We start from the raw sequence: 21,051 nt of genomic DNA on the forward strand, positions 1-21,051 counted from the left end.
TATATCCACACAGTCAGAGGGCCTTTATGAAGTGATATATCCACACAGTCAGAGGGTCTTTATGAAGTGATATATCCACACAGTCAGAGGGTCTTTATGAAGTGATATATCCACACAGTCAGAGGGTCTTTATGAAGTGATATATCCACACAGTCAGAGGGTCTTTATGAAGTGATATATCCACACACTCAAAGGGTCTTCATGAAGTGATATATCCACACACTCAGAGGGTCTTTATGAAGTGATATATCCACACAGTCAGAGGGTCTTTATGAAGTGATATATCCACACACTCAGAGGGTCTTTATGAAGTGATATATCCACACAGTCAGAGGGTCTTTATGAAGTGATATATCCACACACTCAGAGGGTCTTTATGAAGTGATATATTCACACAGTCAGAGGGTCTTTATGGTGTGATATATCCACACAGTCAGAGGGTCTTTATGAAGTGATATATCCACACAGTCAGAGGGTCTTTATGAAGTGATATATCCACACAGTCAGAGGGTCTTTATGAAGTGATATATCCACACAGTCAGAGGGTCTTTATGAAGTGATATATCCACACAGTCAGAGGGTCTTTATGAAGTGATATATCCACACAGTCAGAGGGTCTTTATGAAGTGATATATCCACACACTCAGAGGGTCTTTATGAAGTGATATATCCACACAGTCAGAGGGTCTTTATGAAGTGATATATCCACACAGTCAGAGGGTCTTTATGAAGTGATATATCCACACACTCAGAGGGTCTTTATGAAGTGATATATCCACACAGTCAGAGGGTCTTTATGAAGTGATATATCCACACAGTCAGAGGGTCTTTATGAAGTGATATATCCACACAGTCAGAGGGTCTTTATGAAGTGATATATCCACACAGTCAGTGGGTCTTTATGAAGTGATATATCCACACAGTCAGAGGGTCTTTATGAAGTGATATATCCACACAGTCAGTGGGTCTTTATGAAGTGATATATCCACACAGTCAGAGGGTCTTTATGAAGTGATATATCCACACAGTCAGAGGGTCTTTATGAAGTGATATATCCACACAGTCAGAGGGTCTTTATGAAGTGATATATCCACACAGTCAGAGGGTCTTTATGAAGTGATATATCCACACAGTCAGAGGGTCTTTATGAAGTGATATATCCACACAGTCAGAGGGTCTTTATGAAGTGATATATCCACACAGTCAGAGGGTCTTTATGAAGTGATATATCCACACAGTCAGAGGGTCTTTATGAAGTGATATATCCACACAGTCAGAGGGTCTTTATGAAGTGATATATCCACACAGTCAGAGGGTCTTTATGAAGTGATATATCCACACAGTCAGAGGGTCTTTATGAAGTGATATATCCACACAGTCAGAGGGTCTTTATGAAGTGATATATCCACACAGTCAGAGGGTCTTTATGAAGTGATATATCCACACAGTCAGAGGGTCTTTATGAAGTGATATATCCACACAGTCAGAGGGTCTTTATGAAGTGATATATCCACACAGTCAGAGGGTCTTTATGAAGTGATATATCCACACAGTCAGAGGGTCTTTATGAAGTGATATATCCACACAGTCAGAGGGTCTTTATGAAGTGATATATCCACACAGTCAGAGGGTCTTTATGAAGTGATATATCCACACACTCAGAGGGTCTTTATGAAGTGATATATCCACACACTCAGAGGGTCTTTATGAAGTGATATATCCACACAGTCAGAGGGTCTTTATGAAGTGATATATCCACACAGTCAGAGGGTCTTTATGAAGTGATATATCCACACAGTCAGAGGGTCTTTATGAAGTGATATATCCACACAGTCAGAGGGTCTTTATGAAGTGATATATCCACACAGTCAGAGGGTCTTTATGAAGTGATATATCCACACACTCAGAGGGTCTTTATGAAGTGATATATCCACACACTCAGAGGGTCTTTATGAAGTGATATATCCACACAGTCAGAGGGTCTTTATGAAGTGATATATCCACACACTCAGAGGGTCTTTATGAAGTGATATATTCACACAGTCAGAGGGTCTTTATGAAGTGATATATCCACACACTCAGAGGGTCTTTATGAAGTGATATATCCACACAGTCAGAGGGTCTTTATGAAGTGATATATCCACACAGTCAGAGGGTCTTTATGAAGTGATATATCCACACAGTCAGAGGGTCTTTATGAAGTGATATATCCACACAGTCAGAGGGTCTTTATGAAGTGATATATCCACACAGTCAGAGGGTCTTTATGAAGTGATATATCCACACAGTCAGAGGGTCTTTATGAAGTGATATATCCACACAGTCAGAGGGTCTTTATGAAGTGATATATCCACACAGTCAGAGGGTCTTTATGAAGTGATATATCCACACAGTCAGAGGGTCTTTATGAAGTGATATATCCACACAGTCAGAGGGTCTTTATGAAGTGATATATCCACACAGTCAGAGGGTCTTTATGAAGTGATATATCCACACAGTCAGAGGGTCTTTATGAAGTGATATATCCACACAGTCAGAGGGTCTTTATGAAGTGATATATCCACACAGTCAGAGGGTCTTTATGAAGTGATATATCCACACAGTCAGAGGGTCTTTATGAAGTGATATATCCACACAGTCAGAGGGTCTTTATGAAGTGATATATCCACACAGTCAGAGGGTCTTTATGAAGTGATATATCCACACAGTCAGAGGGTCTTTATGAAGTGATATATCCACACAGTCAGAGGGTCTTTATGAAGTGATATATCCACACAGTCAGAGGGTCTTTATGAAGTGATATATCCACACAGTCAGAGGGTCTTTATGAAGTGATATATCCACACAGTCAGAGGGTCTTTATGAAGTGATATATCCACACAGTCAGAGGGTCTTTATGAAGTGATATATCCACACAGTCAGAGGGTCTTTATGAAGTGATATATCCACACAGTCTCACGTCAGAGTTAGATGTTTATCCATGTTTCTCAAACATCAAATTTAGAATTTGTTCCAAACATCCGGACACTTCAGAACAAACATCCTTTAGGTTTTTTGGGGGTTATTTGTTGTTCCATGTAGAAATATATTCACTGCGTTTCTATGGGCTAATGGGATTAAGGCCACATTTCATTTCATTTCATCAAATCATTTCTGTATATGTTTTTAACTAAAGGGGTCCTAACAAACAGCTAAATCACCTTGGTATGACGATCTTAAAACAATTCCATGACGTTAGCTTAGTAGATCACACCCCCCGCCCCCGTTGAAGGTAACAGCGGTTAACTTAGTAGAACCCCCCCACTTGAAGGTAACAGCGGTTACCTTAGTAGAACCCCCCTACTTGAAGGTAACAGCGGTTACCTTAGTAGAACCCCCCCACTTGAAGGTAACAGCGGTTAACTTAGTAGAACCCCCCGACTTGAAGGTAACAGCGGTTACCTTAGTAGAACCCCCCCACTTGAAGGTAACAGCGGTTAACTTAGTAGAACCCCCCCCCCACTTGAAGGTAACAGCGGTTACCTTAGTAGAACCCCCCCACTTGAAGGTAACAGCGGTTACCTTAGTAGAACCCCCCCACTTGAAGGTAACAGCGGTTAACTTAGTAGAACCCCCCCCCACTTGAAGGTAACAGCGGTTACCTTAGTAGAACCCCCCCACTTGAAGGTAACAGCGGTTACCTTAGTAGAACCCCCCCACTTGAAGGTAACAGCGGTTACCTTAGTAGAACCCCCCCACTTGAAGGTAACAGCGGTTACCTTAGTAGAACCCCCCCACTTGAAGGTAACAGGGCTCACTGTTGTCCCTAATAGCCGGTTTCAAGGTCATTTCCCGACGTCCTCAGACATGGATGGACGTCGAATATTGACTTGTATCACAGAAGGTCTGGCTGGATATATAGACTACCTCCCTTCAGCTGTAGACACAGGGTTAGAGTTCATCTCTCTCTTCCTCCTTCTTCTCTCTCTCTGTCTCTCTCTCTCTCTGTTTCTCTCTCTCTCTCTCTCTGTCTCTCTCATTCTCTAGTTTTTTGTCTGTCTCTGTTTGTCTTTCGTTTCCCCTTCTGTCTCCCTTTTGTCTCATGCTTTCTCTCTCTCTTCTTCTCTCCCTCCCCTTCTCATTCTCAATTCTCATGTTTTTGTCAGTATCTCTCTCTCTCTCTCTCTCTCTCTCTCTAGACTGAGAAGTAGACAGCAGAAGTAGCTAAATCTGTACTAGTTTCAGACCTGGGTTCAAATACTATTTAAAACATTTCAGATCCTTCCATTTCCATTTCTAGTGCCATATGGGCAGGGTTTGTACTGTGGCCACAACTCTATTGGTCCAGATTAACTATTTGCAATGATATCGAGTAGTATTTGAACCCAGCTCTGACTCATTCAGGGACTCTCCATACAGCCGACTAGTGTCAATGCTGCCACGGTGTTGCTTCCTAAACACACTAAATATGTCCATATACACACTAAAACTGTCTATATACACACTAAAACTGTCCATATACACACTAAAACTGTCTATAATGTTATTTATACATGTCTTAGATAGGGTTGTAACATTCACACTATATCTACGGTTGGTAATGGTTGGAATATTCTGTTGCCATTCAACAATAACTGACAATGAATTCTGAAATACCACCTCTCTCTCTATTTGTCACGTCACTCTCTCACACATATCGTACATACACACACACACACACACACACACACACACACACACACACACACACACACACACACACACACACACACACACACACACACACACACACACACACACACACAACTCACACACACACATATTGTACAAACACACAGATAGTCAAGTTCCAAAGATATCCAAGGTTAGACTCACCCAGAATAAGTAGCAGAGTTCTGGACCCCATCTCAAAGACAGACTGGTATTATATCCAGACAACTAGTAGGATCCTAAATAAAACTAGTCCCACAAGAACAATCAGTCTGAGATTAAATCTGCTTTACAGTTGAATTCAGATTGATGAAAATCCCAGTTTAACAAGGTTTTTATTCCGTATGATCCAGTTTGAGAAAATGAACAGAAGAAAACGAAAAACAAATATTCCCTCTCTTTTCGTGAGACACGTCTCTGTGTGAGCCGCGTGGGCTTAGAAAAACAACTATTTTGCTCTCCTCTGTCCGCTCCCTCTTTCTCTTTCTGAAGTTCAGTCTCAGCCTGTTAACGCCCCTTTGGTTCTCTCTCTCTCTCTCTCCCTCTCTCTCTCCCCGCCCCTTTGGTTCTCTCTCTCTCTCTCTCTCTAGGGGGTTGGCTTCTCCGCATAGCTTCTGAAACCAAGCCCAGTGGAACATGGAGGAGAGGGAGGGAGAGAGAGAGAGAGAGAAAGGGAGGGAGAGAGTGTCTTTATCCTTCTTTGAGTATAATATCTACTGTAAATTGTAATTGTTTATTTCACTTTTGTTCATTATCTACTTCACTATCTTTTGAAATATTAACATATGTTTCCCATACCAATAAAGCCCCTTGAATTGAATTTAGAGATGGGGGGAGAAAGAGAGAGAGAGAGAGAGAGAGAGAGAGAGAGAGAGAGGGGGAGGGAGAGATAGAGAGACAGAGAGAGAGAGAGAGAGAGAGAGAGAGAGAGAGAGAGAGAGAGAGAGAGAGAGAGAGAGAGAGAGAGAGAGAGAGAGAGAGGAGAGGAGAGGGAGAGATAGAGAGACAGAGAGAGATAGAGAGACAGAGAGAGAGAGCGAGAGAGAGGGGGAGGGAGAGAGAGAGAGAGAGAGAGAGAGAGAGAGAGAGAGAGAGAGAGAGAGAGAGAGAGAGAGAGAGAGAGAGAGAGAGAGAGAGAGAGAGAGAGAGAGCTGAGTAATGGTTCATCTAAACAGCTGCTGTTCTGGAGTCTTTGCCAGTAAGTAATCCAATCTAAGTCCCCCCCCCCCCCTCCCTCCCTCCCTCTCCCAGAATTTTGACTTCAATACTTGATACCAAAAAGATTCCAGGGGGAAAAAAATTAACATATTAGCCAGTCACAGAATGGCCCCTGATCCAGACAGACAAGCTCACCTACTGCTCTGTTCATTCATTAGGCATCAGACAAGCTCACCTACTGCTCTGTTCATGCATTAGGCATCAGACTAGCTCACCTACTGCTCTGTTCATTCATTAGGCATCAGACAAGCTCACCTACTGCTCTGTTCATTCATTAGGCATCATTACATTAGAGTATTTTTAACTAGTTATACAATACATTTGACTTTGTTTTTACCAATATAACTACATAACAACATAATAGTAATCATTTATTTGAACATTACATTTCTATTGATGGGTAAATCAAGATGTAGCCAGGGCCTGTTCACAGTACAGGTGAATGCATATTATTCAACAGGAGTGTGTGACATTGAGTCATTGAGCTTGTTTTGACTGATTTCCTGAAAAACTATCTGTTTCCATGTGGCACTTATCTCACTCTGCTGATCAACAACATTTGCACAGAAGTAGCTTCTTTTTTAAATGCGTGTGCTGTCTCTTTAATCAGTGATGACATCATCCATGAGGCAAGAGAGTCTGAGTATGATCTGAGGGAGACGGATTAGTTGTGAATGAAGTGTTTGGTGAAAATGGTTTATGGATTCACAAACACAAAGTACTAAGGTAGTGAATTGATGTTGCCGACGTAATGTTGTTTTTTTGTCTTGCCGACATTGTGGTGAGCAGACTAAAACATGTGGCACAGACAAGGGGGGTCCCCACCACAAGACTCTTCACCTGGTCCAGAGGATTCTACATTCCACGCTGTTCTCTCTAAAAACAATGATGTGATTCGATTGTTAACGTGGCTAAATACAAAACTCATTTAACACTTTGAGAGTTTACACATGATGTGATTCGATTGTTAACGTAGCTACAACGAGCTGTGGCTCAAAGCAGACTCATGAACGTTTTCAGTCAGATATTCACGCTTGCCATGCAGAGTATCTAGCCAATACATTTTAAATTGAATAACGTAGCTTGTGAACAGAGCTGTAACGATTTGACACTTGGAGAGTTTACACATTCTGGGTGACGCGATGCAACGTCGTCAACCCACTGGCTTCTTCTCTGCTGAGCTCTCATTGGCTATTGCTGATCACCGTTCTCAAAACTTGTCGTTGCACATCTCACACTCAAAAACAATACAGATTTAATGCCGATAAGATCCGATATGTTTGAAAATATCGGCCCGTCTTTGAAGGCTCAAAGACGGGATCAGGAGACCTCAGATTGTGTCTCTGACTCGCTCACACCAGTAAGCAACAAGAACCAGAACTAAAGGGTTCAAAGACTATTTGAAATCATTCAAAATAATTTAGGTGGGTTTCATTGAGTTTGCCTGGCGCAATGGACCAATAGAATAGTCAGAATGAGAGAAAGCCCAGCCCATCTAGTACTTCAGGCAAGCTGAAGCAAACACTTATAGTCTCTGAAAGAGATGAAAGTAGAGACAGTAGAGACAGGTGATCTACACTATGATGTCAGAGTAGACAGAGTACACACACACACACACAGACACAGACACACACACACACACACACACACACACACACACACACACACACACACACACACACACACACACACACACACACACACACACACACACACACACACACACACACACACACACACACACACACACACACACACACACACACACACACACACACACACACACACACACACACACACACACACACACACACACACACACACACAGAGACAACAGAATATTCCAGCTGGCTCCAGGACGCATTCTGATGACGTCATAGAGGTCTGTATTTCATCACACTGTGTTTAGAGAAGAAACCCACACAGTAATGAGTAATGAGAGGTGACTGGCCGTTAAGTATTGAGGTCAAATCAAACCAAATCAAATTGTATTGGTCACATACACATGGTTAGCAGATTTTAATGCGAGTGTAGCGAAATGCTTGTGCTTCTTTATCCGACCGTGCAGTAATATCTAACAACTAATCCAACAAATTCACAACAACTTCCTTATACACACAAGTGTAAAGGAATGAATAAGAATATGTACATATAAATACATGGATGAGCGATGGCCGAACTGCATAGCCAAGATGCAGTAGATGGTATAGAGTACAGTATATTAAACAGTGGGGCAAAAAAGTATTTAGTCAGCCACCAATTGTGCAAGTTCTCCCACTTAAAAAGATGAGAGAGGCCTGTAATTTTCATCATAGGTACACTTCAACTATGACAGACAAAATGAGAAAAGAAAATCCTGAAAATCACATTGTAGGATTTTTAATGAATTTATTTGCAAATTATGGTGGAAAATAAGTATTTTCCGATCATCTCCTTTGTTTTGTTGACGTTGAGTGTGAGGTTATTTTCCTGACACCACACTCTGAGGGCCCTCACCTCCTCCTTGTAGGCCGTCTCGCCGTTGTTGGTAATCAAGCCTACCACTGTAGTGTCGCCTGCAAACTTGATGATTGAGTTGGAGGCGTGCATGGCCACGCAGTCATGGGTGAACAGGGAGTACAGGAGAGGGCTGAGAACTCACCCTTGTGGGGGCCCAGTGTTGAGGATCAGCGGGGTGGAGATGTTGTTTACTACCCTCACCACCTGGGGGTGGCCCGTCAGAAAGTCCAGGACCCAGTTGCACAGGGCGGGGTCGAGATCCAGGGTCTCAAGCTTAATGATGAGTTTGGAGGGTACTATTGTGTTAAATGCTGAGCTGTAATCAATGAACAGCATTCTTACATAGGTATTCCTCTTGTCCAGATTGGTTCGGGAAGTGTGCAGTGTGATTGAGATCGCGTCGTCTGTAGACCTATTGGGGCGGTAAGCAAATTGGAGTGGGGCTAGGGTGTCAGTTAGGGTGGAGGTGATATGATCCTTGACTAGTCTCTCAAAGCACTTCATGATGACGGAAGTGAGTGCTACGGGGCGATAGTCATTTAGCTCAGTTACCTTAGCTTTCTTGGGAACAGGAACAATGGTGGCCCTCTTGAAGTATTTGGGAACAGCAGACTGGGATAGGGATTGATTGAATATGTCCGTAAACACACCAGCCAGCTGGTCTGTGCATCCTCTGAGGACGCGGCTTGGGATATCATCTGGACCGGTAGCCTAGCTAGGGTTAACACGTTTAAATGTTTTACTCACGTTGGCTGCGGTGAAGGAGAGCCCGCAGGTTTTGGTAGTAGGCTGTGTCAGTGGCAGTGTATTGTCCTCAAAGTGAACAAAGAAGTTGTTTAGTTTGTCTGGGAGCAAGACATCGGTGTCCGCGACGGGGCTGGTTTTCTTTTTGTAGTCCGTGATTGACTGTAGACCCTGCCACATATGTCTCGTGTCTGAGCCGTTAAATTGCGACTCTACTTTGACTCTCTACTGACGCTTAGCTTGTTTGATTGCCTTGCGGAGGGAATAGCTACACCGTTTGTATTCGGTCATGTTTCCGGTCGCCTTGCCATGTTTAAAAGCAGTGGTTCGAGCTTTCAGTTTTATGCGAATGCTGCCATCAATCCAAGGTTTCTGGTTGGGGAAGGTTTTAATAGTCACCGTGGGTACAACATGACCGATGCACTTGCTAATAAACTCGCTCACAGTATCAGCGTATACATCAATGTTGTTGTCCGATGCTATCCGGAACATATCCCAGTCCATGTGATCGAAGCAATCTTGAAGCGTGGAATCAGATTGGTCGGACCAATATTGAACAGACCTGAGCACACGCATTGAACAGTGTAGGGTGCTGTCTTTCAGATGGGATGTTAAATGGCTGTCCTGACTCTCTGTAGTCACTAAAGATCCCATGGCACTTATTGTAAGAGTGGGTAACCCCGGTGTCCTGGCTAAATTCCCAATCTGGCCCTCATACCGTCATGGTCACCGAATCATCCCCAGTTTACAATTGGCTCATTCATCCCCCTCCTCTCCCCTGTAACTATTCCCCAGGTAGTAGCTGTAAACGAGAATGTGTTCTCAGTCAACTTCCTGGTAAAATAAGGATTAAATGAATAAATACACATCACACACACACATGAGTAATGAGAGGTGACTGACCAATAAGTAGTGAGGTTAGCATAGTGATTGTTCTCTCTCTCTCATAGCAATCGTTCCTGTTCTTATTAACTGCCATTTATGGCCTTCTCCATAACTGCTATCCATCTACCTCACACACACACACACACCCTTATTCAGCTCACTGACTTATTAGGACAGGTAGAGGAGCAAGAGGAAAGACCCACATGGAACTACCTGAGACGTGGGCCACAAAATACATTCTCTCAATTCAATTCTATGGGCTTTATTGGCCTGTGAAACATACAGTCTGTTTACATTGCTCTCTCCTTATCTCTCTCTCTCCCTCTTTCGCTCGCTCCCACTCTCGTTCTCTTTCAATTTCAATACAATTCAAGGGGCTTTACTTGCATGGGACCATATGTTTACGTTGCCAAAGCAAGTAAACATCTCTCTCTCTCTCCCTCTCCTCTCTCTCTCCTCTCTCTCCCCCTTACTCTCTCTCTAACTCTCTCTCTAACGCTCTTTCCCATCTCTCACTCTGCATCTCTCATTGTCTCAAACAAGCATACAAACACTTACTCACATACACACACAGAAACACAGACACAGAAACACAGACACAGAAACACACACACAGAAACACACACACAGAAACACACACACAGAAACACACACACAGAAACACAGACACAGAAACACAGACACAGAAACACAGACACAGAAACACACACAGAAACACAGACACAGAAACACAGAAACACAGAAACACACACACAGACACAGAAACACAGTCACAGGAACACACAGAAACACAGACACAGAAACACAGACACAGGAACACAGACACAGGAACACAGACACAGAAACACAGACAAAAGAAACACAGACACACACACAGAAATACACACACAGAAATACACACACAAACTCTCACAGGAAGCTACTGCGGCAAACGGAAGAGAGAACGTCTGAGCTAAGCTGCTCAGTAAACAAGGAGCTAACTAACTGCAGACACATCTTGACAACTGACCCTGTGTGTGTGTGTGTGTGTGTGTGTGTGTGTGTGTGTGTGTGTGTGTGTGTGTGTGTGTGTGTGTGTGTGTGTGTGTGTGTGTGTGTGTGTGTGTGTGTGTGTGTGTGTGTGTGTGTGTGTGTGTGTGTGTGTGCACGTGCGTGTGCCTGTGTGTGTGTGTGTGTGTGTGTATGACTGGAGGGTTCCAGAGTTCTCCAGAGGAACTGGCTGGATCACTACAATACTAATACTGATACTAAACATTCTACAACATTGAAATATAACAACCTAGAATGTCCCAGAGAGAGTGAAACATCCCAGCTTTGTAGAAGTGGTTGACATAGGGCTCTGGTCAAATCGCAGCTTTATAGAAGGGGTTGACATAGGGCTCTGGTCAAATCGCAGCTTTGTAGAAGTGGTTGACATAGGACTCTGGTCAAATCCCAGCTTTGTAGAAATGGTTGACATAGGACTCTGGTCAAATCCCAGCTTTGTAGAAGTGGTTGACATAGGACTCTGGTCAAATCCCATCTTTGTAGAAGTGGTTGACATAGGACTCTGGTCAAATCCCAGCTTTGTAGAAGTGGTTGACATAGGGCTCTGGTCAAATCGCAGCTTTGCATAACTGGTTGACATAAGGCTCTGGTCAAATCCCAGTTTTGTAGAAGTGGTTGACATAGGGCTCTGGTCAAATCGCATCTTTGTAGAAGTGGTTGACATAGGACTCTGGTCAAATCCCATCTTTGTAGAAGTGGTTGACATAGGGCTCTGGTCAAATCCCAGCTTTGTAGAAGGGGTTGACATAGGGCTCTGGTCAAATCCCATCTTTGTAGAAGTGGTTGACATAAGGCTCTGGTCAAATCCCAGTTTTGTAGAAGTGGTTGACATAGGGCTCTGGTCAAATCGCACCTTTGTAGAAGTGGTTGACATAAGGATCTGGTCAAATCCCATCTTTGTATAACTGGTTGACATAGGGCTCTCGTCAAATCCCAGCTTTGTATAACTGGTTGACATAGGGCTCTGGTCAAATCACATCTTTGTAGAAGTGGTTGACATAGGGCTCTGCTCAAATCCCAGCTTTGTAGAACTGGTTGCTCTGTGTGTGTGTGTGTGTGTGTGTGTGTGTGTGTGTGTGTGTGTGTGTGTGTGTGTGTGTGTGTGTGTGTGTGTGTGTGTGTGTGTGTGTGTGTGTGTGTGTGTGTGTGTGTGTGTGTGTGTGTGTGTGTGTGTGTGTGTGTGTGTGTGGACATGTTTAACTATTCTTGTGGGGACCAGAAGTCCCTACAAGAATAGTAAACAAAGTAAAAATTGACCAACTGGGGACATTTTGTTAGTCCCCACAAGGTAAAATACTATTTCTAGAGGGTTTAGGGTTAAGGTTAGAATTAGTGTTAGGGTTAGAATTAAGTTAAATATTAAGGTTAGGAGCTAGGGTTAGTTGTAGGGTTAGGGTTAGGAGCTAGGGTTAGGTTTAGGGTTAGGATAAAGTTTAGGTTTTTGGGTTAGGGTTAGGGTTACGGTTAGGGTTAAGGTTAGGGTTAAGGTTAGGGTTAGGGTAAGAGTACGGGTTAGGATTAGGGTTAGGTTTAGGGTTAGGGGTTAGGGAAAATAGGATTTTGAATGGGACTGAATTGTATGTCCCCACAAGGTTAGCTGTACAAGACTGTGTGTGTGTGTGTGTGTTTGTGTGTGTGCGTGTGTGTGTGTGTGTGCGTGCGTGTGTGTGTGTGTGTTCAAGATGATTGATGGTCATGGAAGAGAGTCACGTCGTGCTATTCCAAGTACCCTGCTGTGTTTAGTAGCCAAACCACACACACACATCCAAACACACACACACATCCAACACACACACACACACACATATACACACACACACACATCCAAACACACACACACACATCCAAACACACACACACATCCAAACACACACACACACACACATCCAAACACACACACACACACACACACACACACACACATCCAAACACACACACACATCCAAACACACACACATACAGTATACACACCAGGATATACACACACTCTCTCTAATCACAGTCGTTATGGATCAGACAGGGTCAGTCTTCATCATTCTGTCAGGATATAGAATTACATTATTTATAAATAGAGGATATAGAATTACATTATTTATAAATGTGTTTCTAGAACTAATTCTTCATCTGTTTTCATTTCTGGTGTAATTGACATAACATGGATATGTTATCACTTCTTAATCTGGTTGTGTTATTATAATACACACTCACTCAAACACACACACACACACACACACACACACACACACACACACACACACACACACACACACACACACACACACACACACACACACACACACACACACACACACACACACACACTCACAGACACACGCACGCACACACACACACACACACACACACACACACACACACACACACACACACACACACACACACACACACACACACACACACACACACACACACACACACACACACACACACACACACACAATAGTACAACATATAAAATATGCTGGTAATGACACAGCTGTAACATCACTTTATAAGGGTATTCAAACACACACACACTCTGACCACCGGTAAACCAGCTGGACCAGAACCATAACAGGGTTGAAAGAGTTTCTGGAGAAATCCTTCTAGTTCATGTCTAAACAGGTCAAAGTAGACTACCCAGACTGTAAAGATACAGTACAGTCTCAACATACTGTAGGACACACACACAGGCCCACGCGCCCACACACACACTCACACCGTACTCATTTCTGAGAAACAGAATGGGTAAGGGCATTTCCTGCAGTGGTAGTGAATACGTGCGCGTGAGGTGCCTCTTATTGAAATCACATGGGACAGAGTAGGTCTTCCATAGTCTATATGTTGTGTAACAGTATCTTTCCATGTGAAAACTGTAGTATCTACTAGCTGGACTACAACCACAGTGCTGTTGATCTTGGAGTGGGTCTGCTGTTTAGCATGCACACACACACACACACACACACAGACACACACACAGATAGACAGACACACACACAGACAGACACACACACACACACACACACACTCTGGAGTTCAAGTGGAGTTTTGGGAAAGGGGCCCTCTTGAGTTTTCCACAGACTGAAGGTATTTCTGGGTAGTCTTTAATCTGAAGACTACTGGGTCGGTGGATGAACTGTGGTGTTCTGTTATTTATTTACCTCCTTCCATCTCTCTCTCTCTCTCTCTCTCTCTCTCTGTCTCTCTCTCTCTCTCTCTCTCCATTTTCTCTCTTTCTTTCTCTCTCTCTCTCTCTCTCTCTCTCTCCATATATTTCTCTCTTCCTGATTTTATATTTCATATTCTTATCTACTTCAATTTACTATGGTGGTTCAATGTGACTCAACACACCAGCTAAACACACACACACACCTCTTTTCGTGTGGTTTGAGGTTGTAGTTGCTGAGTGAGAGATCACATTTCTCTCCTAGCAGCCTGAACCCTTTACACCATTATACCAGAGCAGCAGAGAACTGCTGTAGACCAGGAGGAGTGGGTGTGTGAGAGATTGACATTTGGGTGAAATACCACAGTGTCCAATCACAGCAACAAGATTTATGACCTGTTGCTACAAGAAAGTAGCAACAGTAAAATCAGTCTCTGATTAGAGGCGAAGAGCAGTGGAACTGTCTTCAAGTTCCAAGACTGACAAAAGCAGTGGAACTGTCTTCAAGGTCCAAGACTGACAAGAGCAGTGGAACTGTCTTCAAGGTCCAAGACTGACAAAAGCAGTGGAATTGTCTTCAAGGTCCAAGATTGAAAAAAGCAGTGGAACTGTCTTCAAGGTCCAAGACTGACAAAAGCAGTGGAACTGTCTTCAAGGTCCAAGACTGACAAGAGCAGTGGAACTGTCTTCAAGGTCCAAGACTGACAAGAGCAGTGGAACTGTCTTCAAGGTCCAAGACTGACAAAAGCAGTGGAACTGTCTTCAAGGTCCAAGATTGACAAGAGCAATGGAACTGTCTTCAAGGTCCAAGACTGACAAAAGCAGTGGAACTGTCTTCAAGGTCCAAGACTGACAAAAGCAATGGAACTGTCTTCAGGGTCCAAGACTGACAAAAGCAGTGGAACTGTCTTCAAGGTCCAAGACTGACAAAAGCAGTGGAACTGTCTTCAAGGTCCAAGACTGACAAGAGCAGTGGAACTGTCTTCAAGGTCCAAGACTGACAAAAGCAGTGGAACTGTCTTCAAGGTTCAAGACTGACAAAAGCAGTGGAACTGTCTTCAAGGTCCAAGATTGACAGAAGCAGTGGAACTGTCTTCAAGGTCCAAGATTGACAAAAGCAGTGGAACTGTCTTCAAGGTCCAAGACTGACAAAAGCAGTGGAACTGTCTTCAAGGTCCAAGACTGACAAAAGCAGTGGAACTGTCTTCAAGGTCCAAGACTGACAAAAGCAGTGGAACTGTCTTCAAGGTCCAAGATTGACAAGAGAGGAGATATTATTGGAACGCACCCTCTGCTTGTCCCTCAGTGCTGGGACCTTTGACCCTACAGCCCAGGGATCACTACTTCCTGTTTTAGTGATAAGCTGTCCTGACTCACAGATGGCAGGGTTTACGGCAACATGGGTCATTGACTGTGTGCGTGCGTGCGTGCGTGAGTGCGTGTCGTCGTGTGTTTGGAAGGTGGAGAAGCACTAGCCAGCCTCCGCCCAGTACTCTACCCTGACCTTTAGTCACAGTCACTATACGGCTACCAACCAGTACTCTACCCTGACCTTTAGTCACAGTCACTAGCCAGCTACCAGCTAGTACTCTACCCTGACCTTTAGTCACAGTCACTAGCCAGCTACCAGCCAGTACTCTACCCTGACCTTTAGTCACAGTCACGAGCCGGCTACCAGCCAGTACTCTACCCTGACCTTTAGTCACAGTCACGAGCCGGCTACCAGCCAGTACTCTACCCTGACCTTTGGTCACAGTCACTAGCCAGCTACCAGCCAGTACTCTACCTTGCACCTTAGAGACTGTTGTACTCTACCCTGCACCTTAGAGACTGCTGCCCTGTGTACATAGACATGGAGCACTGGTCACTTTAATAGTGTTTACATACTGTTTTACCCACTTCATATATAAATACTGTATATTCTAGTCATGGTTCATCCTATATAACTACTGCTGTACACAGCTTTTCTATCCATATACTGCCCATACTGACTATACAATATTTATATTCTGGGCTTTATATTGCGTGTTCTGATATTTCTTTATTTTTCTGGATTATGTGCTTATAGTTTTTTTATTGTTAGGTATTACTGCACTGTCAGAGCTAGAAACACAAGCATTTCGCAACCAATAAACCTAGTTTCAGTAGGTAGCATAGTGGTTAGGGTTAGGCATGAGGTTAGCGGTTAGATAGTAGGTAGCATAATGGTTAGGGTTAGGCATGAGGTTAGCGGTTAGATAGTAGGTAGCATAGTGGTTAGGGTTAGGCATGAGGTTAGCGGTTAGATAGTAGGTAGCATAGTGGTTAGGGTTAGGCATGAGGTTAGCGGTTAGATAGTAGGTAGCATAGTGGTTAGGGTTAGGCATGAGGTTAGCGGTTAGATAGTAGGTAGCATAGTGGTTAGGGTTAGGCATGAGGTTAGCGGTTAGATAGTAGGTAGCATAGTGGTTAGGGTTAGGTATGAGGTTAGCGGTTAGATAGTAGGTAGCATAGTGGTTAGGGTTAGGCATGAGGTTAGCGGTTAGATAGTAGGTAGCATAGTGGTTAGGGTTAGGCATGAGGTTAGCGGTTAGATAGTAGGTAGCATAGTGGTTAGGGTTAGGCATGAGGTTAGCGGTTAGATAGTAGGTAGCATAATGGTTAGGGTTAGGCATGAGGTTAGCGGTTAGATAGTAGGTAGCATAGTGGTTAGGGTTAGGCATGAGGTTAGCGGTTAGATAGTAGGTAGCATAGTGGTTAGGGTTAGGCATGAGGTTAGCGGTTAGATAGTAGGTAGCATAGTGGTTAGGGTTAGGCATGAGGTTAGCGGTTAGATAGTAGGTAGCATAGTGGTTAGGGTTAGGCATGAGGTTAGCGGTTAGATAGTAGGTAGCATAGTGGTTAGGGTTAGGCATGAGGTTAGCGGTTAGATAGTAGGTAGCATAGTGGTTAGGGTTAGGCATGAGGTTAGCGGTTAGAAAGTAGGTAGCATAGTGGTTAGGGTTAGGCATGAGGTTAGCGGTTAGATAGTAGGTAGCATAGTGGTTAGGGTTAGGCATGAGGTTAGCGGTTAGATAGTAGGTAGCATAGTGGTTAGGGTTAGGCATGAGGTTAGCAGTGTGGTTAGGGTTAGGCATGAGGTTAGCGGTTAGATAGTAGGTAGCATAGTGGTTAGGGTTAGGCATGAGGTTAGCGGTTAGATAGTAGGTAGCATAGTGGTTAGGGTTAGGCATGAGGTTAGCGGTTAGATAGTAGGTAGCATAGTGGTTAGGGTTAGGCATGAGGTTAGCGGTTAGATAGTAGGTAGCATAGTGGTTAGGGTTAGGCATGAGGTTAGCGGTTAGATAGTAGGTAGCATAGTGGTTAGGGTTAGGCATGAGGTTAGCGGTTAGATAGTAGGTAGCATAGTGGTTAGGGTTAGGCATGAGGTTAGCGGTTAGATAGTAGGTAGCATAGTGGTTAGGGTTAGGCATGAGGTTAGCGGTTAGATAGTAGGTAGCATAGTGGTTAGGGTTAGGCATGAGGTTAGCGGTTAGATAGTAGGTAGCATAGTGGTTAGGGTTAGGCATGAGGTTAGCGGTTAGATAGTAGGTAGCATAGTGGTTAGGGTTAGGCATGAGGTTAGCGGTTAGATAGTAGGTAGCATAGTGGTTAGAGTTAGGCATGAGGTTAGCGGTTAGATAGTAGGTAGCATAGTGGTTAGGGTTAGGCATGAGGTTAGCGGTTAGATAGTAGGTAGCATAGTGGTTAGGGTTAGGCATGAGGTTAGCGGTTAGATAGTAGGTAGCATAGTGGTTAGGGTTAGGCATGAGGTTAGCGGTTAGATAGTAGGTAGCATAGTGGTTAGGGTTAGGCATGAGGTTAGCGGTTAGATAGTAGGTAGCATAGTGGTTAGGGTTAGGCATGAGGTTAGCGGTTAGATAGTAGGTAGCATAGTGGTTAGGGTTAGGCATGAGGTTAGCGGTTAGATAGTAGGTAGCATAGTGGTTAGGGTTAGGCATGAGGTTAGCGGTTAGATAGTAGGTAGCATAGTGGTTAGGGTTAGGCATGAGGTTAGCGGTTAGATAGTAGGTAGCATAGTGGTTAGGGTTAGGCATGAGGTTAGCGGTTAGATAGTAGGTAGCATAGTGGTTAGGGTTAGGCATGAGGTTAGCGGTTAGATAGTAGGTAGCATAGTGGTTAGAGCATTGGGCCGTAACCGTAAAGGTTGCTAGATTGAAAAAGCTGTTGTTCTGCCCCTGAACAAGGCAGTTAACCCGCTGTTCCTAGGCCGTCATTGTAAATTAGAATTTGTTCTTAACTGACTTGCCTAGTTAAATAAAGGTACAAAAATTAAGGTTAGGGTTAGGCATGAGGTTAGCAGTTTGGTTAGGGTTAAGGTTAGGCATGAGGTTAGCAGTGTGGTTTAGGTTAGGGTTAGGCATGAGGTTAGCAGTGTGGTTAGGCATGAGGTTAGCAGTGTGGTTAAGGTTAGGGTTAGGCATGAGGTTAGCAGTGTGGTTAGGGTTAGGATTAAGGTTAGGGTTAGGGTTAAGGTTAGGGTTAGGCATGAGGTTAGCAGTGTGGTTAAGGTTAGGGTTAGTCATGAGGTTAGCAGTGTGGTTAAGGTTAGGGTTAGGCATGAGGTTAACAGTGTGATTAGGGTAAGGCATGAGGTTAGCAGTGTGGTTAAGGTTAGGTTAGGGTTAGGGTTAGGGTTAACCTGACATTATAAGGAGATACATTTTAGAAATCGACAGGGTTTATGACTTTGCAACGTGCCCAGAGAGTCAAGCCCAGTCTGGTCACCCGTAATACAAGTCGCTAATCCCGACATCGGGAGACGATGTGGAAACCGACCACTAGGGGCAACAGTGAGCGCTGTTAGCTGAAAGTGACAGAGTGATTGGCTAACATTAAGCATTTAGATTGAATGTCTAACCTTATCCATTCAGATTGAATGTCTCAACCATTCAGATGTAATGCCTAACCTTTGACCTTTGAGAAACAACAGAATGGGAACTCCCTCTCCTATGTCCCCATCGACCAGTCCTTCTGTTCCAGGCTGCAGCAGCTACACCGTTTCCACAACCTAATGCCCTGTAGCTTATCAGAATTCTACAGGTGGAAACCATGGTGACAGACTTTGTCGGGCGCCTCCACCTCTCACTTCCTGCCAGGGGGAAACCCTCACACCCTATTGTTTCCTTCCTGAAAGGCTGGGGTCATCGGGTCGTTGCCGTGGGAATGTCTTGTGTTGCCAAGTGCTCTACTTTAACTATGATTATTCCTTTCTACCTTTCTACCTCCTTCATGGCCAGATATAACACACACACCACAGACACACACACACACACACCACAGACACACACACCACACACCACAGACACACACACCACACACACACACACACACACACACACACACACACACACACACACACACACACACACACACACACACACACACACACACACACACACACACACACACACACACACACCACAGACACACACACCACACACCACAGACACACACACCACAGAGACACACACACACACACACACACACACACACACACACACACACACACACACACACCACAGACACACACACACACACCACAGACACACACACACACACACACACACACACACCACAGACACACCACAGACACACACACACACACACACCACAGACACACACACACACACACACACACACACACACACACACACACACACACACACACCACATACACACACACAGACACACATACACACACACACCACAGACACACACACACACACACCACAGACACACACACACACACACACACACACACACACACATTTTTAGTTGTGACTAGTTTTGGAGAGAGATGCTGTGTTAGCCTTGGTGTGCTTATAATGGAATGGTACAGTAAACAGAGATGTTTCTAATGGAATGGTACAGTAAACAGAGATGTTTCTAATGGAATGGTACAGTAAACAGAGATGTTTCTAATGGAATGGTACAGTAAACAGGGATGTTTCTAATGGAATGGTACAGTAATCAGAGATGTTTCTAATGGAATGGTACAGTAATCAGAGATCTTTCTGAAAGTAGTGTAGCTAAGCGTGTACTGTTTACAGGACCCTTAATATAAACTAATGCACTGGTTCCCACACTGTTGTATGTGTTCTGGGGTTTCCAAGCCCCTCAAAGATGCTCCCAAACTTCTTCCTCATGACGACTTGTGTTTGGACTTATTTCAGATCAACATGTAGAGAGAGGGAGTGTTTGGGCTATATAAATGATCTTTACTTCAGTAATATGTGGTATTCACTTACGGAAGGAACACAATACTTTCAGAGCCTGTTATCAGTATAAGTTTCCGGTTTCAAAGTCCATTCTTCTACCTGGGTGTGTTGGATGGGAGAGACTGTTTATGTGCTTATGCATGGGTGTGTGTGTGTGTGTGCGTTGTGTGTGTGTGTGTGTCTGTCTGTGTATATGCGTGTGTGTCTGTGTGTGTGTGCATCTGTCTGTAGATATGTGTGTGTGTGTGTGTGTGTGTGTGTGTGTGTGTGTGTGTGTGTGTGTGTGTGTGTGTGTGTGTGTGTGTGTGTGTGTGTGTGTGTGTGTGTGTGTGTGTGTGTGTGTGTGTGTGTGTGTGTGTGTGTGTGTGTGTGTGTGTGTATGTGTTGAGTAACTACTGGCTGGTAAAGACAGATGTAATCTCTCTAATGGACTGTGAGGTAAACACTGAAATACCTCCCAGATGGCACCCTATTCCCTATTCCTTAGTGCACTACTTTTGTCCTGGGCCCGTACAGCAGTAGTGCACTACTTTTGTGGTAGGGAAT

The 21,051-nt window shown here is 44.0% G+C and overlaps 1 protein-coding gene across 3 annotated transcripts in view; it reads right to left on the minus strand.

Annotated features, from left to right (window-relative positions):
• Positions 1-5,205, minus strand: part of LOC139545504 (adhesion G protein-coupled receptor E5-like) — a 494,332-nt gene extending 489,127 nt beyond the window's left edge. For 2 of the 3 annotated variants that reach the window (XM_071353373.1, XM_071353382.1), the window contains exon 1: positions 4,855-5,169. In XM_071353373.1, coding sequence (XP_071209474.1) covers positions 4,855-4,885 — 31 coding nt within the window. In that variant the 5' untranslated portion in view covers positions 4,886-5,169. Of the gene's footprint in view, positions 1-4,854 lie in introns of all 3 variants that reach the window. The other variant, XM_071353365.1, reaches the window with a different exon arrangement.
• Between the last annotated feature and the right edge of the window lie 15,846 nt (positions 5,206-21,051).

The sequence above is a fragment of the Salvelinus alpinus genome, chromosome 2 (assembly GCF_045679555.1).
Source record: "Salvelinus alpinus chromosome 2, SLU_Salpinus.1, whole genome shotgun sequence".
Taxonomy (NCBI): Eukaryota; Metazoa; Chordata; class Actinopteri; order Salmoniformes; family Salmonidae; genus Salvelinus; species Salvelinus alpinus.